This window comes from Rana temporaria, chromosome 5, assembly GCF_905171775.1.
Source record: "Rana temporaria chromosome 5, aRanTem1.1, whole genome shotgun sequence".
Lineage (NCBI taxonomy): Eukaryota > Metazoa > Chordata > Amphibia > Anura > Ranidae > Rana > Rana temporaria.
This window is the reverse complement of record NC_053493.1, coordinates 370,367,708-370,393,260: the sequence shown is the minus strand read 5'-3', so window position 1 is coordinate 370,393,260 and position 25,553 is coordinate 370,367,708. Positions and strand designations below refer to the sequence as shown.

The window sequence follows — 25,553 nt, the reverse complement described above, 5'->3', positions numbered from 1 at the left end:
AGATCTGGAGGAGATCGTACAGTGTATGGATAGATCTAGAAAGTGATCCCCCGGGTGTGTAGAGCACTCACCTCTCTGTAGATCCTTCTTGGTCTCCCGCACATAGTCGTCCGGATTCCTGCACAGCACCTTCACCTTCATGGTAAACACTGGCAGCACCACGTGTGGCCGGAACCGGGACCTCGGCTCACAGAGATGACATCACTACCAACGCGGCGGCCATGTTTACTCCGGTCTTCCGCCCATACTGCCCTCATCTAGGTTGGTCGGGACCGCTGTACTAAAGGGTCACGTGGGGAAGTCAGCGTCCTCAGCCGCCATGTTTAGGAAGGGCAAGGTGTGAGTAGTGGGCGGGGCTCAGGCTGGAGGTCACGGGCGACTGATGCAACGTGTGTAGCGGAATACCGGCTGTCAGTGTGATTTCCGTACACATGGCCGCCCCGACCGGACCGGCGACACATCCCGCCCCCCCGGGATCGCAGCTCACCCGGGTCCTCCGACATGTCAAGTACGAGGACCTGGCGGCCGGCCTGAGCGGAGGGGTCATCTCCACCCTGGTACTGCACCCGCTGGACCTGGTCAAGATCCGATTCGCAGGTACCGATAGATCATCACTGAGCGACCATACACTATGTGATCTAATTGTACGACCAGCCATGCAATGCAGCATCCTGCCTGATGTAACCCCTTTGCTTCCAGATACGGTTTTTATCCCCGCTTACCAGGTTGTGTGTCCTGCACAATTAACCACTTAATGACCAGAGCATTTTTCTTTGCAATACAGCACTGCGTTTTTTTTTTAGCTGACACTTGTGCGGTCGTGCGATGCTGTACCCAAATAATATTTGTCCTTTTCCCCCCCACAAATAGTAATGGCAGCGATCAGGGACTGCGACATTGTGGTGGGCAGATCGCACACTATTTTGGGACCATTGACTTTTATACAGCGATCAGGACTAAAAATAGCCACTGATTATTGTATAAATGTCATTGGCAGGGAAGGGGTTAACACTTGGGGGGGGGGGGGGTAAATGTGTTCCCTGGGAGGGGTTTCTAACTGTGGGGGGGGACTGACTAAGAGTAGAGGGAGATCGCTGTTCCTGATTAAGGATGAGCTCCAGCGTGTTCGCATAGTACACGTGCAGAGCCCGCCAGGAAGTCTGCACTGCGCTGCGCTAATCACAGCTAGGGAGACATTGTCCCGATGCTCGGCTACAGAGATCGGAAATGTCTCCCTGGCTGTGATCAGCGCAGCGCCGTGCAGACTTCCTGGCGGGCTCTGCACGTGTACCATGCGAACACGCTGGAGCTCATCCTTATTCCTGATCACTAGGAACAGACAATCTCTTTCTCTACTCCCCTGACAGAATGGGGATCTGCTTTGTTTACATTGACAGATCCCCATTCAGCCTCTAAGGAGTGATCACAGGTGGCCAGCAGACATCACAGCCGCTGGACCCGCCCATTGGCTCCCCTGCTGCGCAGCGGACGCCCACAGTGACTCGTGCACAAACGATGTACGGGTATGACGTTTCGCGCAATAGAGACGCTCTGCTGCAGTATATATGCGGTGGGAGGTCCTTACGTGGTGAAAGTATATCTTAAAGCAAAATGTTTTTTTTTTTTTTTTTGGCTAGAGTGGAGAGGGATTAGAACACCTGTCAGTTTTTATTGTTGTCTGTGTTCCCATTAGGGGGACATACGTTCTGGTGACCTGGGTGTCTCCAAAAGATTCCCTTAATTTGCAGGGTTTTTCTCTCACTTCCTGTTTTGGGACAGGAAGTGAAGGTAAATCTCCCCAAGGGGACATGGATGGCAAAAATAAACCTTACATGGGGGTTATAACCCTCCCTAACTCTATCCAAAATGGGGGGATTTTTTTTTGCCTGTACAGTAGGTCTACTTTAACCACTTGCCGCCCGCCAATGACCTATTGACGTCGGCAAAGTGGTTGTAGAATCCTGACTGGATGTCATATGACGTCCTCAGGATTCGGGGGCGCGCATCGCGGCGATCGTTGTTGCAGGGTGTCAGTCTGACACCCCGCAACACTGATCAAGGTAAAGAGTCTCTCACGGAGACTCTTTACCACATGATCAGCCGTGTCCAACCACTGCTGATCACGATGTACACAGGAAAAGCCGGTAATCGGCTTTTCCTCACCCCCCCCCCCCCCCCCGAGGATGCCCACTGGACCACCAGGGATGGCCATATAGAGCACCAGAAATAATAATAAAAAAAAAAGACGCCACCCTAGACCACCAGGGATGAGGAGGACACAAAAAATGGATGCCAATCAGTGCCGCAATGGATGCCAATCAGTGCCCACAATGGGCATCACTGATTGGCAGGCATTGTTTGGCACTGATTGGCATCCATTAGTACAACACATACAATAGTGCCCATCTATGCCCATCCGTGCCGCCTGTCCGTGCCCGTCCGTGCCGCCTGTCCGTGCCCAGCTGTGCCGCCTATCTGTGCCACCTATCCGTGCCCATGCGTGCCGCCTATCCAAGCCCATCCATGCCCATCCATGCTGCCTATCAGTGCCCATCCGTGCCTACCATCAGTGCCGCCTTATCAGTGCCCATCAATGCCACCACATCAGTGCCGCCTTATCAGTGCCCGTCAGTGCAGTACCATCAGTGCCCATCAGTGAAGGAGAAAACGTACTTATTTACAATGTTTTATAACAGAAACAAAAAAAAACTTTTTTTTTCTAAATTTTCGGTAATTTTTTTTGCAGAAAATAAATATCCCAGAGGTGATCAAATACCACCAAAAGAAAGCTCTATTTGTGGGTACAAAATGATAAAAATTTAGTTTGGGTACAGTGTAGCATGACCGCGCAATTGTCATTCAAAGTGCAACAGCGCTGAAAGCTAAAAATTGGTCTGGGCGGGAAGGTGTATAAGTGCCCTGTATGGAAGTGATTAAAGTGGAACATAACCCATAACAATTTGATACAAAATAATAATCTTTAGCAAGGAAAATCCATTCCACATTAATTATTATTCTACCAAAATTAGTGTGTGCTGTAAATTGCCTCCAGCATCGTTCCAGCACTCGTTTCTTCTTGCCAGAGGCTGCCATTTTGTTGAAGCCCAGAGCCCCTAAGTAAATCATAAAGTGGAACTAAACTCCATTTAAGGCCCCTTTCACACTACCGTCACTTCAAAGTCACACAATTTTACAGTGATTTCAGGTAGTTGCAGATCAAACAGAAGCAGCTTCCTTGGCTGTAAAGTAGGGATGTACCGATACTAGTACTCTGTGCAGTCTTTCCTCCCCTCCCGTGCTCCGTGCAGTCTTTCCTCCCCTCCCGTGCCCCGTGCAGTCTTTCCTCCCCTCCCGTGCCCCGTGCAGTCTTTCCTCCCCTCCCGTGCCCCGTGCAGTCTTTCCTCCCCTCCCGTGCTCCGTGCAGTCTTTCCTCCCCTCCCGTGCAGTCTTTCCTCCCCTCCCGTGCTCCGTGCAGTCTTTCCTCCCCTCCCGTGCTCCGTGCAGTCTTTCCTCCCCTCCCGTGCTCCGTGCAGTCTTTCCTCCCCTCCCGTGCTCCGTGCAGTCTTTCCTCCCCTCCCGTGCTCCGTGCAGTCTTTCCTCCCCTCCCGTGCTCCGTGCAGTCTTTCCTCCCCTCCCGTGCTCCGTGCAGTCTTTCCTCCCCTCCCGTGCCCCGTGCAGTCTTTCCTCCCCTCCCGTGCCCCGTGCAGTCTTTCCTCCCCTCCCGTGCCCCGTGCAGTCTTTCCTCCCCTCCCGTGCTCCGTGCAGTCTTTCCTCCCCTCCCGTGCTCCGTGCAGTCTTTCCTCCCCTCCCGTGCTCCGTGCAGTCTTTCCTCCCCTCCCGTGCTCCGTGCAGTCTTTCCTCCCCTCCCGTGCTCCGTGCATTCTTTCCTCCCCTCCCGTGCTCCGTGCAGTCTTTCCTCCCCTCCCGTGCTCCGTGCCGCTCTTCTCTCCCCCTCTTAGTGCCGCTATTCTCCCCCTGTCCGTGCCGCTATTCTCCCCCCGTCCGTGCCGCTCTTCTCACCCCCCCCATCCGTGCCGCTCTTCTCACCCCCCCCATCCGTGCCGCTCTTCTCTCCCCCCATCCGTGCCGCTCTTCTCTCCCCCCATCCGTGCCGCTCTTCTCTCCCCCCATCCGTGCCGCTCTTCTCTCCCCCCATCCGTGCCGCTCTTCTCTCCCCCCATCCGTGCCGTTCTTCCCTCCCCCCCATCCGTGCCGTTCTTCTCTCCCCCCCATCCGTGCCGTTCTTCTCTCCCCCCCCATCCGTGCCGCTCTTCTCTCTCCCCCCCCCATCCGTGCCGCTCTTCTCTCTCCCCCCCCCATCCGTGCCGCTCTTCTCTCCCCCCCCCCCATCCGTGCCGCTCTTCTCTCCCCCCCCCCATCCGTGCCGCTCTTCTCTCCCCCCCCCCCATCCGTGCCGCTCTTCTCTCCCCCCCCATCCGTGCCGCTCTTCTCTCCCCCCCCCCCGTCCGTGCCGCTCTTCTCTCCCCCCCCCCCGTCCGTCCATGCCGCTCTTCTCTCCCCCCCGTCCGTCCATGCCGCTCTTCTCTCCCCCCCGTCCGTCCATGCCGCTCTTCTCTCCCCCCCTCCGTCCGTGCCGCTCTTCTCTCCCCCCCCTCCGTCCGTGCCGCTCTTCTCTCCCCCCCTCCGTCCGTGCCGCTCTTCTCTCCCCCCCCGTCCGTGCCGCTCTTCTCTCCCCCCCCGTCCGTGCCGCTCTTCTCTCCCCCCCCGTCCGTGCCGCTCTTCTCTCCCCCCCCCCGTCCGTGCCGCTCTTCTCTCCGCTCTTCTCTCCCCCCCCCGTCCGTGCCGCTCTTCTCTCCCCCCCCCGTCCGTGCCGCTCTTCTCTCCCCCCCCCCCCGTCCGTGCCGCTCTTCTCTCCCCCCCCCGTCCGTGCCGCTCTTCTCTCCCCCCCCCGTCCGTGCCGCTCTTCTCTCCCCCCCCCCGTCCGTGCCGCTCTTCTCTCCCCCCCCCCGTCCGTGCCGCTCTTCTCTCCCCCCCCCCGTCCGTGCCGCTCTTCTCTCCCCCCCCCCCCCGTCCGTGCCGCTCTTCTCCCCCCCCCCCCGTCCGTGCCGCTCTTCTCTCTCCCCCCCCCCCGTCCGTGCCGCTCTTCTCTCCCCCCCCCCCCGTCCGTGCCGCTCTTCTCTCTCCCCCCCCCCCCCGTCCGTGCCGCTCTTCTCTCCCCCCCCCCCCCCCGTCCGTGCCGCTCTTCTCTCTCCCCCCCCCCCCCGTCCGTGCCGCTCTTCTCTCCCCCCCCCCCCCCGTCCGTGCCGCTCTTCTCTCCCCCCCCCCCCCGTCCGTGCCGCTCTTCTCTCCCCCCCCCCCGTCCGTGCCGCTCTTCTCTCCCCCCCCCGTCCGTGCCGCTCTTCTCTCCCCCCCGTCCGTGCCGCTCTTCTCTTCCCCCCCGTCCGTGCCGCTCTCCCCCCTGAATCTGTCAGGATGGAGAGCTAAATCCGGCTCCTACCTTTTTCGAATGGACAGAGTCAGTGATCACATAACTGAGCATCGTAACCTGTGTTTACGATGCTTCAGTTTATGAATGGAGAGGAGCTTCCCTCCATTCATTTCAGCTGAGGCTGCAGAGAAAGGGACTGGGGAATCTGTGTCCTTAGTCCCTTTCTCCTCTGTCTTAAAGGGGAGATTTCAGAGGTCTTTTAAGACCCCTGATATCTCACCAAAGACCCCCAACAGGGCTGATAAAAAAAAAAAAAATGTAAATTAAAAAAAAATAGTAAAAAAAAATTGTAAAAAAAATACCTCCACTGTCACATGACATTAAAAAAAAGTATCGGTATTCGGTATCGGCGAGTACTTGAAAAAAGTATCGGTACTCGGTCTCAAAAAAGTGGTATCGGGACAACCCTACTGTAAAGGATAGGAGGGTTTAATTCTGCTTTATGACCTCTACAAACTCTGCAGTGCCTAAAAATGCAGAGCAACTGAGCATGTGCAGAGCAGGGTGAGGCAGTGCATCGCTGGATTTGAAACAATATACAAACTTATTTTAATGTTTTACATGAAATACCTGCAAAAGGGGTCGACCTGAAGTCATCTTCTGACTAAAGTTTCATTCTAACCTTTTGACAAAAAAAAAAAAGCGCGGATTGGTTTCTATGCAGAGCTGCACCAGATTTTGCACTCTCCAGTTTTAGTAAATCACCCCAGTGTGACTCTCTGAAGTCTTCATTTCCTGGATAAGCATTAACCTGACCCTGAGCATTCCTGTAATCAATGGACAGTGACAGCTGGACACCCCCACAGTGTGTGCAGACAATGCAGGGTCATGAGGTAATCCACCGCTTTCACCAATGCCCAGGCCAATGTTCAGCTTTCAGCACTGTCACACTTTGAATAACAATTGCGCAGTCATGCAACGTTGTACCCAATTTTTTTTCATTTTTGACACAGATAGAGCTCTCTTTTGGTGGTATTCAGCCTCCACTGTTTTATTTATTTTTTGTTTTTTCTGTTAAAAAAGACCGAAAATTTTGAAGGAATTTTTTTTCTTAGTTTCTGTTAGAAAATTTGGTAAATAAATTATTTTTAATTTGCTTTCACTGATGAGTAGGGTTGCCACCTCATCCCTTTAAAAAGGAACACATCTGAATTACACAGGTTCTGTGGCTGATTAAGGTGGTAATTAAACTCACTTGGTGCCTTATCTGCATTAAATTAGCCTCAGAACCTGTGTAATTCAGATGTGTTCCTTTTTAAAGGGATGAGGTGGCAACCCTACTGATGAGGCGACACTGAGACCCCATTTACACCTGAGCGTTTTGTAGCTTGAAGCCTCAAGCTACAAAACGCTGGAGGGGAAAAAAATCTATTATTCTCTATAGAGATGGTTCACATCTTCACTCCAAAACGCCTGAAGCTCAAGCAAGTTCTGGGACTTTTTCAGGCAGATTTGGGCGTTTTTCTGCTTTTTTACATTGGTGACCTTTTCACCTGTACAAAATCACGGCAAAAACGCAGCAAAAATCGTGGTAAAATTGTGCGACTTTCTGCCTGAAAACGCTATGCTCAGGTGTGAATGGGGCACTACTGATGGGAGGCACAGATGGGCACAGTTTGGGCTGCACTGATCAGTGCCCTGATTATCTGTGCAGGTCTCCCCTGTGGGGAAATGGCACTGATCAGCTCTCCTCATGCTGTCAGTGTGAGGGGAGGAAAGCCGATAACCAGCATTTCCTTGTGTACATTTGATTGGACACAGCTAATCACATGGGCTCTTTACCAGGATCGGGAATGCACCGTGCCCCGGGGACACATCGCTCTGCCGATGGGCACGACAAGAGTAAGAAGACGTCATATGAATATCCCAGTACAATGAAATCAACCCGCAGCTGTCATTTGCCTATGTGGCAGGCAGGAGGTGGTTAAAGTGGAGGTTCACCTGAAAACGTAATTTTTAACATTAGATTGAGGCTCATTTTGTCAAGGGGAATCGGGTGTTTTTTTTTAAATCGAAGCTGTACTTACCGTTTTAGAGAGCGATCTTCTCCGCCGCTTCCGGGTATGGGCTGCGGGACTGGGCGTTTCTATTTGATTGACAGGCTTCCGACGGTCGCATACATCGCGTCACGATTTTCTGAAAGTAGCCGAACGTCCGTGCGCAGGCGCCGTATAGAGCCGCACCGACGTTCGGCTTCTTTCTGCTACTCGTGACGCAATGTATACGACGGTCGGAAGGCTGTCAGTCAAATAGGAACGCCCAGTCCCGCAGCCCATACCCGGAAGCGGCGGAGAAGATCGCTCTCTAAAACGGTAAGTACGGCTTCGATTTAAAAAAAACTACCCGATTCCCTTTGACAAAATGAGCCTCAATCTAATGTTAAAAATTGTTTTTCGGGTGAACTCCAGCTTTACGCAAAAAGCCCCCCCCCCCCCCCAGTACGCCCCTCCTTTCTTAAAGTGGTTGTAAACCCACTTTTTGTACTTTTACCTACAGGTAAGCCTATAACAAGGCTTACCTGTAGGTAAGGAGAATTTCTCCTAAACCTACACGGTTTAGGAGATATTCCCCTCGCAATGCGCCGCTGCGCATGCGCAGGGGGATCTACGGCGAAAGGACCGGCAGCCTCCGGACCTTGCCGCGTTTTAAATCTCCCGCGCGCACGCGCGGGAGTGACGTCATCGCCGCTCCAGCCAATCACAGCGCTGAAGCGGCGATACCCGGAAGACACGCAGAGGCACGATAAAATCTTGCTCGGCGTGAACCAGGTAAGTGATACGCACCTCGTTCCGAGGTAAGTATTTCATAATGAGCTAATATGCGGTGCATATTAGCTCATTATGACTTTTCCCTTACGGGAGGAAATTTATTTTTTTTTTCATGCGGGTTTACAACCGCTTTAAGATGAACCCCTTAGGTCAGGGATGGTGAACCTTGGCAGTGGCACCCCAGATGTTTTGGAACTATATTTCCCATGATGCTCAGCTGTGCTACAGAGTGCATGAGCATCATGGGAAATGTAGTTCCAAAACATCTGTGTGTCCCTAGGTGCTGGCTTACCTCATGCCTGCAATGGCCTTGTTGTTCCTTCTTGTTAACGTGTTGTGACAAATTCTTGAAGCATCTGCAACACTTTTGGTTCTGACTTGTGCACCAAATTCATGGAGATCCAAATAAAATACTGAATATTTGTATTTTCTGAAAGTGGAGCTAATTAAGATCCCTCTCTGTTGGTGTAAAGAGAGACATCCTGGTGAAGACGGATTTGGTGAAAGTGGCTCATGTGCATTTTAAAAGTGAGGCAACATGAGCCATATACAGGTACACCTTCCAGACAAGAGCATGTTGTGCTGCTTCTAAAACGCACACGTAATGTAAAATCTTCATGAATTCCGAGGACTTTTATTATACTAAAGCTCATGTCTCTTTTATTATTTTTTTTGTCTTTTCCAGTCAGCGATGGATTGGAGCTCCGACCCAAATACAACAGCATACTGCACTGCATGTCCACTGTGTGGAAGCAGGAGGGTGTCCGCGGCCTCTACCAGGGGGTGACGCCCAATATGTGGGGAGCCGGGGCCTCCTGGGGCCTTTACTTTTTCTTGTAAGTGTTTATTAGTTTGGTGCAGTATTAGACGTGTTTATAACATACCATCTTCTGCAGGTAGGTCTTCCAGAAATATTGGATCATCTCTGCGGTTTTTATTTTTTGTGCTATAAACAAAAGAAGAGCGACAATTTAAAAAAAAAACACTATTTTTTGATTTAATAAATATCACAATTTAAAAAATAAAATATTTTTTTTTCCTCAGTTTAGACCGATACCTATTCTTCTACATATTTTTGGCAAAAAAAATCGCAATAAACGTATATTGATTGGTTTGCGCAAAAGTTATAGCGTCTACAAAATAGGTGATAGATTTATGGCATTTTTATATATTATTTTTGTTTTTTACTAGTACTGGCGGCGATCTGCGATTTTCTTTATTGTGACTGTGACATTGCGGCGGACACTTTTGAAACGTTTTTGGGATCATTCACATTTATACAGCGATTAGTGCTATAAAACTGCACTAATTTCTGTGTAAATGTGACTGTCAGGGAAGGGGTTAACACTAGGGGGCACTGAAGGTGTTAATATGTTCCCTAAAGTGTGTTCTAACTGTAGGGGGGAGGGGACTCACAAGGGGAGGAGACCGATGTGTGTTCCTCTGTACTGGGAACACACATCGGTCTCCTCACCTCTGACAGGACGTGGATCTGTGTGTTTACACACACAGATCCACACTCCTGCCGTGATCACCGGCAATCGCGGGTGCCTGGCGGACATCGCGGCCGCCGGGCATGTGCGCCGGTCACGAGCAGGGTGCCGCCGGCAGCGCGCCCCAGTTTGCCGAGAAGAAAGGACGTCATATGATGTCCACCCGGATCGAGGGAGGGTTCCTGCCGGCGTCATTTTATAATGACCCCGGTAAGGAAGGGGTTAAATCCTGACTCGGTTTGCGAGTGTTGTCTCGCAAAACAAACCGAATTCAAGCTAATGGGGTGTTCAGTACCGCATTTGGCCAGAGGTGCGGGGGCGCCAGTGACGCTCGGTTTGGAGTCTTTCGGAAATACTCAAACATTCAAAATACTCTGGGCTAGATTCAGGTAGGGGCGCGCATTATTACGGCGGCGCAGCGTATCGTATTTACCCTACGCCGCCGTAAGTTAGAGAGGCAAGTGCTGTATTCACAAAGCACTTGCCTCCTAAGTTACGGCGGCGTAGCGTAAATGGGGCCGGCGTAAGCGCACGTAATTCAAATGAGGATGAGGGGGCGTGTTTTATGTTAATTCTTGGTGACCCGACATGATTGACGTTTTTCCCGAACGGCGCATGCGCCGTCCGTGGAATTTCCCAGTGTGCATTGCTCCAAAGTACGCCGCAAGGACATCATTGGTTTCGAAGTGAACGTAAATTACGTCCAGCCCTATTCGCGAACGACTTACGCAAACGATGTAAAAAATTCAAAATTTGACGCGGGAACGACGTCCATACTTAACATTGCATTGCGTACACCTCATAATAGCAGGAGCAACCTTACGCCGAAAAAGCCTAACGTAAACGACGTAAAAAAAAAAATAGCGCCGGGCGTACGTAAATTTGTCGGTGTATCTAGGTCATTTGCATATTCTACGCCAAAAACGACGGAAGCGCCACCTAGCGGCCAGCGTAAATATGCACCCTAAGGTACGACGGTGTAAGAGACTTACGCCATTCGGATCTTAGGCTAATGTCGGCGTATCTTGCTTTCTGAATACAGAAAGAAGATACGCCGTCGCAGCTTTGAATTTACGCGGCGTATCTATAGATACGCCGGCGTAATTCAATGCTGAATCTAGCCCTCTGTTTCCAAGTTCAGCCAAGCTGTCCCCAAGTATTTCCGAGGCTCTCTGGCGCCCTCCCACCTCTGGCCACATGCGGTATTGCATGCAATAGAAGTAAATCCTGAACAAATTATCTTTGTTTCCATTGGCTTTTATGGGGAAACGTGCTTTCATATGCGAGTGCTTTGTATTACAAGCATTCTCCTGGAACGGATTATGCTCGTAATCCAAGGTTCCACTGTATTAGGTTTTGAGCAACTCACTTTTTTTTCCCACATATTATATTTATTCTTTTCACACTTTGTACATTCATAGGTGAGCACAAAAAGATTTTGATTTCCTTAGTGTAGACAGCATATGTTTTATTTTAATTATTACATGTATGTATATAGTACTGACAATTTACACAGTGCTTTACATACTATACATTCACACCAGTCTCTGCCCTCAAACGGTTTACAATCTATGCTCCCTAATTCAGTTTACAATATGGTGCTAATTTAGACCGGAGCCAACGTACCAGCATGTCTTTGTGGGAAAAAAAAAGACGCCAATTTTGTTTGGGAGCCACGTTGCACGACCGCGCAATTGTCAGTTAAAGCGACGCATTGCCGAATCGCAAAAAGTGGCCCGGTCTTTGACCAGCAATATGGTCCGGGGGTTAAGTGGTTAATGTCTTTGTACTACCTTCATGTGACTGGCTCCTTGTGTTCATATTCTCTTTGAGTTGCTCAATGCCTGGGCATGTGTAAAGGAATGCTGGGGCTGCAGCTTTTATTGGTATATAAAATATATTTTTTTTCTGTGTTATTATTGGATAAGGAAGGCTGATTCCCGCAGTCTGTGGCCTTGATGGCGAGATGTCTCGGTACTCCATATTTATTTGATGGGTGTCAGAACAGTTAGTAGGGGAATATCTGAAATGGCTGTAGGTTTACTGTTGTTAATCTATTCCTGGTATTTATGTAGTGCTGACGTATTACTCCTAGATACATTCAGATGGGTCCATGGTTTGCAGTGGATGCCCCAGTATGATCTGATTAATGTGTTATTGATTTGTCCTGCAGCTATGGTGCAATCAAAGCATACAAGAAGGAGGGGAGAGCCGAAAACCTGACTGCCACTGAACACCTCCTGTCAGCAGCTGGAGCAGGTAAGTAACTGCCGGCACTGATGATATTTGTAGAAGGATTGGGCTCTGACATTTAGAAACCTTCTTGTTTGTTAAAATTGCACTGTTAAAGTGAAGTTCCACCCGAAAGTGGAAGTTCTGCTTTAACCACTTAACCCCCGGACCATATTGCTGCCCAAAGACCAGAGCACTTTTTGCGATTCGGGACTGCGCCGCTTTAACTGACAATTGCGCGGTCGTGCGACGTGGCTCCCAAACAAAATTGGCGTCCTTTTTTTCCCACAAATAGAGCTTTCTTTTGGTGGTATTTGATCACCTCTGCGGTTTTTATTTTTTGCGCTATAAACAAAAATAGAGCGTCGATTTTGAAAAAAATGAATATTTTTTACTTTTTGCTGTAATAAATATCCCACAAAATTATATAAAAAAACATTTTTTTTCCTCAGTTTAGGCCAATACGTATTCTTCTACATATTTTTCGTAAAAAAAATCGCAATAAGCGTTTATAGATTGGTTTGTGCAAAAGTTATAGCGTGGTATTTTTATGGCATTTTTATTAATATATTTTTTTTACTAGTAATGGCGGCGATCAGCGATTTTTTTTTTTTCGGTACTGCGACATTATGGCGGACACTTTTGACACATTTTTGGGACCATTGGCATTTTTATAGCGATCAGTGCTATAAAAATGCATTGGATTACTATAAAAATGCCACTGGCAGTGAGGGGGTTAACACTAGGGGGCGGGGAAGGGGTTAAGTATGTCCCTGGGTGTGTTCTTACTGTGGGGGGGGGGGGGGGGGTGGCCTCACTAGGGGAAACACTGATCTTCTGTTCATACATTGTATGAACAGAAGATCAGCATTTCCCCCCCTGACAGGACCGGGAGCTGTGTGTTTACACACACAGCTCCCGATCCCCGCTCTGTAACGAGCAATCGCGGGTGCCCGGGAGTCAGGGGCGAGCGGGGGGCCTAGTGGCCGCTCGAAGAGCCGACTTAATATGACAGGCTCTCGCCCAGGAGAGCTGACCTGCCGCCGTAGAATGACGGCGGCTGTTCGGCTAGTAGTTTACCAGTTGCCGACCGTGTCACGCAGATATACTGCGGCACAATGGCACCCGTACGGGTACGTCCTACCTGTTTTCAGCCACCAGAGGGCACGCGCCTGCTGCATGGCGGGGGACCCGATGCGTGTGGCCGGCAGGCACGATCGCCGCCGGCCACGCACAATTGCCAACATGGGGATTTGTGTGTGTAAACACACAACACAAATCCCTGTGCTATCAGAGGAGAGGAGACCGATCGTTTGTAGTAATCGGTGCATTTTTATAGCACTGATCGCTGCATAAATGCCAATGGTCCCAAAAAAGTGTCAAAACTCTCCGATCTGTCCGTCGCATTTTCTCAGTACCGCTAAAATTACAAATCACCGCCATTACTAGTAAAATAAAAAAATAACAAAAATCTTTCCCATAGTTTGTAGACGCTATAACTTTTGCGCAAACAAATCAATATACACTTATTGCGATTTTTTTTTTTTGTAGAAGAATATATATTGGCCTAAACTGAGGAAAAAACAAAAAAACGTTTGGAGATATTTATTATAGCAAAAAGTAAAAAATAGTGTTTTTTTTCCCCAAAATTGTCGCTCTATTTTTGTTTTAGCGCACAAAAAACACCAAAAGAAAGCTCTATTTGCGGGGAAAAAAAATGACGCAGGGAAAAGAAAAGGACGCAAATTTTGCCTGGCTACATCGTCGCGCGACCGCACAATTGTCAGTTAAGGCGACGCAGTGCCGAATTGTAAAACGTGCTCTGGTCAGGAAGGGGGTAAAACCTTCCGGGGCTGAAGCGGTTAAGGAGTCCTCTGCACAAATATGCCATTTGGCATGTCATTTTCTTGGCGGGGTACCTAGTTTTGACAGGTACCCAGCTCCCACTTTTGCTCGGGCCGCTTAAGAGAATCGAGCAGAAGTTCTCCTCTCCCCCTCCCTCTCTATAATCTTCTGGGACGCGTCACAGGTCCCAGAAGATTGACAGCCATTAAGTAGGCGCAGCGCGACTCGCATATGCGCAGTGAACACCCGGCTGTGAAGCCCCAAGCTGTCAGTTGGGTGCCCACACTTGTGATGCCCGGGGAGCGGCGAGGGTTCAGGTGGCCGCATCCCTGGACCGTGGGTGTATTTATTAAAATTCGCTACTGACTTCTAATAAACACAAAATTGACTGGAACTCCGCCTTAAGGGAAATTTTCTAGAGATATGCAGAGATTTACAAATACAATTTTAACACAGGGGGCACTCATAACATGGTATTTACCAAGCGTGATGTGCACACTGGTGGATGTTTGCCTTCAGACTTAGGCCAGCCATAGAGGGATTGAAATTATATGGGCACGCTTCTTGTATTGTAATAGAGCTATCAATTGACTTCAGTGCAACCAGCCTGTTGGGTTTTTCTCATTTGCTTATTGCCAGGGGCTATAGTTGCTAGCAGTAATCATTGTATTCTGATTGTGGAGAAACCTCCCGCTGTCAGAATACAATATTGCAGCGGGAGGGATGCCTCCATCAACACTGACTGAGTTGATTGGGGAAGTGAGAGATTTTTATTTTTATTTTTTATTTTTTTCTTCAGCCCATATTTGAAGGAAAAAAAACTTGCATGATCTATGGCATGCTTAATGCTGCTGGAAACATTGTAGGAAGCTATCTGAACAGAGCAAGCAGGGAAATGGGTCAGGGAGTAACTTCTCTGACACACATATTTGTATATGTAAATTTTGTCTTGAGCTATTGAGTTATGTGAACGGACTTAAACGGAAAAAAAAAGGGCGCCAACTGCTGGCTCAGTATATGAATATAATCTATGTAATATTTTATATTTACCTGACAAAACATTTCTTTTTTTCAATTCTAAATACAGTACCGATAACAAAAAAAACACTTGTACACCCCTCGCCAATGTTAGTGAAAGGGGAACTAAACACTCCTATCCTTTAGAGGCAGGAAGGCTGCCATTTTGGCCTCTGTTTGATCTTCAGTAGCTACGGTGTTGCATATATGATCAGTTATGACATCAGCCACTTGACAGTTCAGTGCACAAGCAACTGTGACAATTACTATTAATGGCATGCCTTGAATGTAACTGGTTTGAGAAACTGTTAAATTGAGTTTAGTTCCACTGAAGAAGTATGATGTTGCACGTGGAAAAGCCATATTTCAAAAACCTTTTTTTTTTGCCACAAATGCTTACTGCTAGTCGGGCATTCTAGGATAAAGCCGGGTACACACTAAAGGGTAGATTCACGTAGAATGGCTTATTTTTTTGCGGGCGTAGCATATCGCCGATACGCTACGCCGCCGTAACTTAGTGAGGCAGGTTCTGTATTCACCAAGAACCTGCGCCCTAAGTTGCGGGCGTAGCGTAAATCTGCCGGCGTAAGCGCGCCTAATTCAAATTGTGAAGAGGTGGGCGTGTTTTATGTAAATAAAACATGACCCCACGTAAATGACGTTTTTGACTAACGGCGCATGCGCCGTCCGTGAAAGTAACCCAGTGCGCATGCTCCAAATTAACTCGCAAATAGCCAATGCTTTCGACGTGAACGTAAATTACGCACAGCCCCATTCATGGACGACTTACACAAACAACGTAAAAATTAAAAAATTCAATGCGGGAACGACGTCCATACTTAACATAGGATACGCCTCATATAGCAGGGGTAACTTTACGACGGAAAAAGCCTAACGTAAACAACGTAAAAAAATGCGCTGGGCGGACGTACGTTTCTGAATCGGCGTATCTACCTAATTTGCATATTCCTCGCGTAAATAGATGGAAGCGCCACCTAGCGGCCAGCGTAAATATGCAGCCTAAGATACGACGGCGTAAGAGACTTGCGCCGGTCGGATCTTAGTCAAATCTATGCGTAACTGATTCTAAGAATCAGGCGCATAGCTACGACGCCGCACACTCAGAGATACAACGGCGTATCTCCTACCTGAATCTGGCCCTAATAGTTTATTTTTATTATTCTTTTGTTCAATCCAGCCTGAGCCAACTTTAGTATAGCGATCTCCCCCACTGAGTTGTTGTATTCTGACCACCCTCCCCCCCGCCAGAACACTCTGGACTAACCGCCATACATATGCGGGGCCAAATGTTGGCCATTTAGTTTTTTGGGGAACTGGCCGATGTCGCCCGTTTGTACTAGGTCTAACTGTCTTGTAACTTGCAGTTATTGTTTTTTTACTGAAGTCAAGTCATGTTGCATGAATTCTGATTAGACCTGCCTAATGCACCGACTGGCACAGTAAGATGGCATCGTTCACAGGGTGATGCCGTCAAGTTACGGAAGACCTTTGCTCATATCCTCCATAGGTAATATTGTTTTTCTTTGTTCAGGAGCCTTAACTCTGTCTGTTACAAACCCGATATGGGTTACCAAGACTCGCCTTGTCCTTCAGTACGATGCTGGGGTTGACCCATCAAAACGCCAGTACAGAGGCATGTTCCACGCCCTGGCTAAAATATACAGGCAAGAAGGAATCCGGGGACTTTATAAGGTAATTTAATGTACATAATTAGAGACTGGAGCAGTATGGGAAATGTAGATGGAAATTCTAATTCTCCAGCCTCCTTCAGCACTTTCCAGATCACTGTTCCTTACAGTATTTCCAAATTTCTCATACTTTGAACTAAACACCACAATATATTGAAGCCCACCTTCTAGTGATGTGGTGGCCCCATCCCTCGCTGGCCGCTGTCATCTTCTCCCCTGGAGACTTCCAGGTCCCAGTCTTTGGCTTCTTGATTGGTCAGTGGGGAATGATGTGATCGTGCATAGGATTCGGTCATTCCAGCATTGCTAGAGTGTGCCAGCAATACGTGTTGAGATGCCCATTCATTTGAATACCCCAACCAGGCAGGTACGTGTGTCTTATTGCAGAAGAGACATCGCATATCTCCTGCGCAGTAAGAAAGTTGCCTGCTCGCAATGCATGACGGTAAAAAAACCTTCAGCCTTTACAACCACTTTAAACTGAAATTAATAGATTTTTCCTGTATAAATATAAATACAGTAAAACCTTGGATTGCGAGCATAATTCGTTCCAGAAACATGCTTGTAATCCAAAGCACTTGTATATCAAAGCAAATTTCCCCATAAGGAATAATGGAAACTCAAATGATTTGTTCCACAACCATTTATTCATAGGTCCTTCAGTTTATAGTCCATATAAAAAGAATATAGCAATGTGACCAGGTTGTGTAACCATAAAGGGCCAGATTCACAGAGAGATACGACGGTGTATCTCCTGATACGCCGTCGTATCTCTGACTTAGGCCGGTCATATCTATGCGACTGATTCATAGAATCAGTTACGCATAGATATGCCTAAGATCCGACAGGTGTAACTGTGTTACACCGTCGGATCTTAACTGCAATTTAAAAATGGCCGCGGGGGGCGTTCTCGCTGATTTACGCTGAGAAATATGTAAATCAGCGAGATACGCCAATTCACGAACGTACGCGGACCCGACGTAGTGTTGTTACGACGTTTACGTAGCGGTTTTCCCGGCCTATACTTACCCCTGCTTCTATGAGGCGCAGCCAATGTTAAGTATAGCCGTTGTTCCCGCGTCGTGTGTTTTTTTTTTTTTATTATTTTTTTTTTTTACGTCGTTTGCGTACGCCGATTCTCAAACCCGTTCGTCGCAAGTTACACTCACGCCGAAACCACTGACGTCCTAGCGACATCAGTGGGAGCAATGCACGCCGGGGAAAATTCACGGACGGCGCATGCGCATATAAATTGGCGCGGGGACGCGCCTGATTTAAATAGTACACTCCCCCTAGCCGCGGAATTTTAATTCTGCCGGGGGATTTACGATACACCGCCGCAAGTTTGGAGGTAAGTGTTTTGTGAATTACCCACTTGCCACGCGGATCTAAAGATCCGCTGATCTATGTGAATCTAGCCCAAAATGTCCATCCACAAATGGAAGCCTCTACAAGGGGATTAGAAGCAAAATCCAGCAGGAGCTCCAGAGTATAAAAGAGAAGAGAGGCGCCTCCAAGTGTAGCAATATTTTTCTAAATGTTGTACCTTCATTAATTGTAACCAAATTGCTACACTTAGAAGCGCCTCTCTTCTCTTGTATACTTAGTTGTGACGCGGCGCTACTTGTATATAAAGTCAAAATTTATAAAAACATATTGCTTGTCTTGCAAAACGCTCTCAAACCAAGTTACTCTCAAACCAAGGTTTTACTGTAAATCTATGTATGCCCTATATATGGTATTATTAGGCCCTCCCCCATGATTGATGATGGAAAGCCCTCCAAGTAAATAATATAGCCTGATGGTAGACCATGTTTTATGGAACACATTTTATTTACATACTACTGAGGTTTACTTTTGGTGATTTATTTCCCATATAGATGATGTTGTGTGCATTAATAATGCTTTCTGTCACTGACCTGTCTGCAGGGGTTTGTGCCAGGCCTTTTTGGAACTTCACATGGCGCCCTTCAATTTATGGCATATGAAGAACTAAAACTGGAATATAATAAGCACCTTAATCGCCCAAGTGATACGAAATTGGTAAGTTTCTGTGTGCTTGATAAGTATTGCTTTGTGTTTCCATTAAGAAAAGGCCAAGACCAGATAAGTGATAATATTCAGTATTTAATACATTATATTAACTCCATCCAAAACATGAAGGCGGCCATTGCTGACCTCTCCTGAAAATGATAGTTGCCTATTTGTTGTGTTGATACATTGGGGCAGATTTACTAAAACTGGAGAGTACAAAATCTGGTGTAGTTGTGCATGGTGGCCAATCCGCTTCTAACTTCAGCTTGTTCAGTTAACCACTTAAGCCCCGGACCAATATGCTGCTAAATGCCCAAAGGCGTTTTTACAATTCGGCACTGCGTCGCTTTAACAGACAATTGCCCGGTCGTGCGACGTGGCTCCCAAACAAAATTGGCGTCCTTTTTTCCCCACAAATAGAGCTTTCTTTTGGTGGTATTTGATCACCTCTGCGGTTTATATTTTTTGCGCTATAAACAAAAATAGAGCGACAATTTTGAAAAAAATGCTATATTTTTTACTTTTTGCTATAATAAATATCCCCCAAAAACATATATAAATATATTTTTTTCCTCAGTTTAGGCCGATACGTATTCTTCTACCTATTTTTGGTAAAAAAAATAGCAATAAGCGTTTATCGATTGGTTTGCGCAAAATTTATAGCGTTTACAAAATAGGGGATAGTTTTATTGCATTTTTATAAATTTTTTTTTTTTTTTTACTACTAATGGCGGCGATCATAGATTTTTTTTTTTTCATGACTGCGACATTATGGCGGACACTTCGGACAATTTTGACAAATTTTTTGGGACCATTGTCATTTTCACAGCAAAAAATGCATTTAAATTGCATTCTTTATTGTGAAAATGACAGTTGCAGTTTGGGAGTTAACCACAGGGGGCGCTGAACGTGTTAGGCTTCACCTAGTGTGTGTTTACAACAGTAGGGGGGTGTGGCTGTAGGTCTGATGTCATCGATTGTGTCTCCCCTATAAAGGGGATGACACGATCGATGCGCTGCCACAGTGAAGCACGGGGAAGCCGTGTTTACATACGGCTCTCCCCGTTCTTCAGCTCCGTCCAGGATCGCTCCCCGCGTAAATCCGCCCGCCGCACGCAGCAGGGGGGGGGGTCCCGATCGGACCCCCGACCCGCTTGAAGGCAAGGACGTATATATACGCCCATCTGCCTGTCCGTGCCATTTTGCGGATGTAAATAGTCGTGCGGCGGGCGTTAAGTGGTTAAAGTCGGAGGTCCCATTACAAAAAAAAAATAAAGTCAGCAGCTACTAACACTGGAGCTGCTGACTTTTAATAAGGACACTTACCTGTCCTAGCCGCCAGTGATGTCTGCCCCCGCCGAGGCCGATCCTCGATCCTGGCAGCTCCAAGCGCCGCCATCCACAGTAAAGGAAACAGGCAGTAAAGCGGTACGGCTTCACTGCCCGTTTCCTACTGCGCATTGCGCGAGCAGCGCGGCGCTTTGTGAATGGGGCGGCTGCTTTCTGGCACACACAAAGTTCCCAGAATGCAGCGCGCCCCATTCACAAGAAGACACCGAGTGTAGGAGGAGGAAGAGAATCCGCCGCGGAGGATGAAGAGGCAGATTCGGCACTTCCGCATAGCAACAGCTATTTAGGGTAAGTTAAAAAAAAAAAATTGTCAATTTTTTTTTTTTTTTTTTTTTTTTTTTTTTTTTTTTTTAGATTTCTGGTGGAATTTTTTTTTTCAGGTGGAACCTCCACTTTAAGCTTTCCTCCAAAAAAAACTGGAAGCTGAATAAATGTCAGCAATACTCCTTCTCTATGATATGTACATTTTCCTGTTTCTATGCGGAACAGCACCAGATTCACTGAGACTCGGGTGATCACAGATCCCAGTAAGGGGCCGGTCCCGGCCCCTTACCACGTGATCAGCTGTCAGCCAATGAGGGCTGATCACGTGATGTAAACAAAAGCTCGGTAATTGTTTTTTTTTTTTTTTTCCTCACGCTGACAGCGTGAGGAGAAAAAAAGCCGATCATCGGCTTATGTACAAGAGCATTGGTCCCGAAGAGGCACAACTGCCTCATCTGTGCCCACTATTGCAGCCTGCCAGTGCCCACGAGTGCCACCTATCAATGCCCACCAGTGCTGCCTATCAGTGTTACCTACCAGTGCTGATCAGTGCCCATCACTGCCACCTATTAGTGCCACTTCTCAGTGCAGCCTATCGGTTCCCATCAGTGCAGCCTCATCAGCGTAAATCAATGAAGAAAAATTACCTGTTTGCAAAATTTTATAACAAAAAAATAAAAGACCGAATAAAATTTTTTAAATTTTTTTTTTAAAATCTATTTTAACAAAAAAATAAAAACCGCAGAGGTGATCAAATACCACCAAAAGAAAGCTCTGTTTGTGGGAAAATGATACAAATTTAATTTGGGTACAGTGTTGTATGACCGCGTAATTGTCATTCAAAGTGCATCAGCGCTGAAAGCTGAAAATTGTTCTGGGCAGGGGGGGGGGGGGGGTGTTTTAAGTGCCCAGTAAGCAAGTGATTAAATGTGGCCTTGTATGGCTCTAGCAATTTTTGCAGTGTATGAATATTTTCATTGTGATTATGATGGCGGTTCAGCCGACCTTTAGGAAACCTGTGTTGACATGACTAAGCTCTGTTGTGAAAAACATCAGCATGGAGAGGCAAGGTGGGTTGTGCATGTGTGTACCCTTAGAAAAAGTTTTACACCCATTTGACACTCTGTGCAGCTGCAGGTTTATTGCTGTGCATGCACACCTAGCCAAGTCTGTTCATTCGTCCTGAGCCATTTCTACAGAAGCTCATACACTGCTTGTTCTTTCAGAATACTATGGAGTATATCGCCATGGCGGCCTTGTCGAAGATTTTTGCAGTGGCAGCTACTTACCCCTACCAAGTTGTTCGAGCGCGTCTTCAAGATCAGCACAACCGCTATTCTGGGGTCATAGATGTTGTTAGACGGACATGGAGGTAAGGCAGGCCCATACATGATTCACTTTTCTTTTTCAACTAAGAGGTGATACAAAAAAATCAATTTCCCCCATTCAGTGTGGATAGGAGAATGACTCCCGCTGCGCTATTGTATTCTGCTAGCAGGGAGACTTAACCGCCTGCAGAATACAATGATCAGTGTTGCTGACTCTAGCCGGTGGCACTGATCTTTGGGAAAACTCAAACAGGCTGGTTGTACACAAGTCAATCGATATATCGACATGTGAACAACCAGCTATCCCATACATGGATTGAAATGTGGCCATTGGCCCTGCTGAATCTGACAAATTGTGATCCATGTGTGGCTGGATTAAGACAAATTTTAAGAACCATAAGGTATATAGATAGACTTTTGCTGTCTGCTATAGAAAAAATGAAAGCACGTTTATTAATTGTCCTCCTCACATCAACTGTTCTAGAAATAGAGGTGTCGGTGGGAGGAATACTGCCCCATTGTCCGTGTTGGTGGCATAAACTATACCCCACTGTTTCTGTCAGTGGGGGGAAATAATGCTCCAAGGACTGGATAAAAGTAAGCAAAGGACCGCAACTGGCTCCCGGGCCACAGTTTGGAGATCACTGCTCTAGACCAATGTTTCTCAACTCAAGTATCCCCGACAGGTCATGTTTTCAGCATTTCCCTCAGATGAAACGGCTGTGGTAATTGCTAAGGCAGTGAAACTAATCAAACTCCTGAAAGCATGGCCTGCTGGGGGTACTATAGGACTGGAGTGGAGAATCATTGCTCTAGACCAGTGGTTCTCAACCTTCTAGTGCCGTGACCCCTTGATACAATTTCCCAAGTTGTAGGGATCCCTAACAGTAAAATTATTTTGTAGTGTGGGTTGTCGGCACCCAAGACAAGACAAGTAATTTGTGCCCCTAAACCACAGACATTTAGCGCTCCCTGAGTCCCTTCCACTCGTACAGTATTAAAAAAAACAAAAACAAAAAACCTTTATGCTACATTTTAGGATGTACCCCTCTTTCTCTTTGTTCTCCTTTCTTTCCCTTTTATCTCTCTCTCTCCTAATTTTTTTCCCCCATCCCTCTCTCTAGCTGTCTTTCTTGTTGTTTAATGGCAACTATAATCACAGGTAGTGTTACTCACTGTGTCTCCGACTTTGGGGTGTCTCGCTGCAGTGACACCTATGCTGAAATCAGAAGATAGGGTCTCCCTAGCCCCTCCCACTTCATTCTTTGCCAGTCAGCTGACCTCTAGTCTCTGCCCCCCAGCCATGCCGTGAACTGAGTGGGCGGCCGCGGGCTCCAGGGACAGCCCAGGATTCAATGACCCCTGGCATATCGTAATTTGACCCCTGAGGGGGTTCCGACCCCCCCCCCCCAGGTTGAGAACCACTGCTCTAGACCAAAATGAACACCTACCCCTTGAGGTGCATGCACAGCCCCACTGCAAGGGATGATTTTTTTTTAGTTGGCTGGCGTTGGGCTTTAGGACTTTTCATACCTTTTTTGTTATGAGGTACCTGGAATGATTTATATAATTTTATAGTGAGGTTTGGTTGGACAATAAAGTTTTCATCTGCTGTAAGAGAAGAGCAGTACCCTGCAATTAAAGCTATATAGTGTTGTGTGATTGAGGGGTGACATGTCCTCTTTAAAGGTGTTTTACTGACTGTTTAATTCATGGTTGTGTGGTTGGAAAATGTTGGGGGTTATTATAGTGAATACGCGTGTTGACCGCCTTTCTTTTTTTTTCCCAAAGGAGAGAAGGCATCCAAGGATTCTACAAAGGCATTGTCCCCAATGTGATTCGAGTTACTCCGGCGTGTTGTATCACTTTTGTAGTCTATGAGAAGGTCTCCCATTTCCTACTAAGTCGGCGGAAAGACCAGAATTAATGCTGCACCGGACACACTTGGGTCCCTCTGTGTCAAGTTTCCTGGATTACCAGGAAGACCCAGGAAAATGGACATATAGAGAAGGAATACTGACATTTATTCAGGACTTCGCACTTCATCCTGTACCCGTGTGTCTATACAGTACTTGAAGTTGGGCTTCTGTGGCTCTCCAGTACTGGGTGGGATGACTGGCTTCCTAAGCAGGGATAGTTGGCCTACTCTTCTTACTGTGTACGGGCAATTTAGGAGCGGATTTAATTTTAATTTATTCTATTTTTGTAAAAGTTTTTCTAAATATATATGAGTGAATGGTGTTTGTTATGCCCGAGGATTGTATTGTTTTTATACAGATCAGATTGTTTTAATTTAGTTTTTTTTCTACAGTATATAAGTACTGTACCGGGAGAATTTAAGGTGTATATTTCCCTACCTCTTGGTAAAGGAATATGCATAAAGCCTATTGTTAGAAGAAGAAGAAGGTGTTTACAGTTTGAGCCTGAGCTGCTATAGTTGGCTAGAACAATAAAACATTTAGTATTATTCTGTTTTTTTTTTTTTCTTAAAGGAGTTGTAAAGTAAAAAAATGTTTCACCTTAATGCAGGGTTTGACAAATTTGCTTGGAATCTAGGAGCCAGCTAAAAGTTAGGAGCCAGAAAACGCGTCCCGTCCCGACGAGCTTGCGCGCAGAATCGAACACATACGTGAGCAGTGCCCGCATATGTAAACGGTGTTCAAACCACACATGTGAGGTATCGCCGCGATTGGTAGAGCGAGAGCAATAATTCTAGCCCTAGTACTCCTCTGTAACCCAAAACATGCAACCTGTAGATTTTTTTAAACGTCGCCTATGAAGATTTTAAAGGGTAAAAGTTTGTCGGCATTCCACGAGCGGATGCAATTTTGAAGCGTGACATGTTGGGTATGAATTTACTCGGCAAAACATTATCTTTCATAATATTAAAAAAAATGGGGATAACTTTACTGTTGTCTTATTTTTTTAATTAAAAAAAGTGTAATTTTTTTTCCCAAAAAAGTGCGCTTGTAAGACCGCTGCGCAAATACGGCGTGACAGAAAGTATTGCAACGATCGCCATTTTATTCTCTTGGGTGTTAGGATAAAAAATATATATAATGTTTGGGGGTTCTAATTAGAGGGAAGAAGGTGGCAGTGAAAAATAGTGAAAAATTACATAAGAAATGGTGTTTAACTTGTAATGCTTAACTTGTAATACCAACGGCCACCACCAGATGGCGCCAGCTCACACATCTGGTGGTAATAGCTTGTAATACCAACGGCTCACCACCAGATGGCGCCAGCTCACACAAAATAAAATTTGCCCACCTTCCAAGCCAAGTCGCCAGGACACAATTTCTAGTCGCCATGGCGCCCGGGATTTGTCGAGCCCTGCCTTAATGCAATCTATGCATTATGGTGAAAAAACATCTGATGCTGCCGCCCCCCCAGCCCCCGTTATACTTACCTGACCCCTCGAAAGTCCCGCGCTCGGTCCAGAGATCTTCTTCGCCGCTCAGCCTGGCCGCTGATTGGCTAGAGCGGATAGATTGAGAGCAGCGCAGCCATTGGCTGGCGCTGCTGTCAATCACATCCAGTGACGCAACGCGCCGAGGGGCAGGGCTGAGTGATACAGTGAGCGGCTATGGCCGCTCGCTGTATCTCGGGAGCGAGCCCGCAATTACTCACCACCATGCGAGATCTCTCGTATGACTGTGGTCTGTACTTGCGGGGAGGACCAGAGACAGCCGCCAAGCGACCCCATAAGACGTGGATCGGGGCCACTCTGTGCAAAACGAGCTGCGCAGTGGAGGTAAGTATGACATGTTTGTTATTTTAAAGGAAATTTTTTTTTCCTTTACTAACCCTTTAACTGAAAAGAGCATAGAATTTTATCCAGACTGCTGGTATTGCATTTATGCTGTGTAAGTGCCGCTTATTGTTTTTGGCTCCATATACAGAAGTGAGAGATGCAGCACAAATTCCTATAACCAAAAGCTCCTCAAATGTACAGAAAATTCTTTCTCTGACTTAAAAGCATACTGCTTCTCACAGTGTGCATTAGAAGCTGGAGCAGGTCAGACAGAATCCGCCTCATTTCCAGTCTGTAGGACACCCAGCAT

The 25,553-nt window shown here is 47.2% G+C and overlaps 2 protein-coding genes across 2 annotated transcripts in view; one reads left to right on the top strand and one right to left on the bottom strand.

The window, feature by feature from the left end:
* The window catches only part of DCAF13 (DDB1 and CUL4 associated factor 13), a 36,935-nt gene extending 36,701 nt beyond the window's left edge, over nt 1-234 (bottom strand). Inside the window, exon 1 of the mRNA XM_040354823.1 lies at nt 72-234. Within this exon, the coding sequence (XP_040210757.1) occupies nt 72-141 (70 nt within the window). The 5' untranslated portion in view covers nt 142-234. The remainder of the gene's footprint in view (nt 1-71) is intronic.
* Nucleotides 235-328: 94 nt separating this feature from the next.
* SLC25A32 (solute carrier family 25 member 32) lies at nt 329-23,955 on the top strand. Its single transcript, XM_040354824.1, has 7 exons — nt 329-597; nt 8,903-9,053; nt 11,884-11,969; nt 16,357-16,517; nt 18,443-18,556; nt 21,388-21,533; nt 23,281-23,955. Exons 1-7 carry the CDS (start codon nt 432-434, stop codon nt 23,414-23,416), a joined length of 960 nt encoding a protein of 319 aa, XP_040210758.1. The 5' UTR covers nt 329-431; the 3' UTR covers nt 23,417-23,955.
* The last annotated feature ends 1,598 nt before the right edge of the window (nt 23,956-25,553 follow it).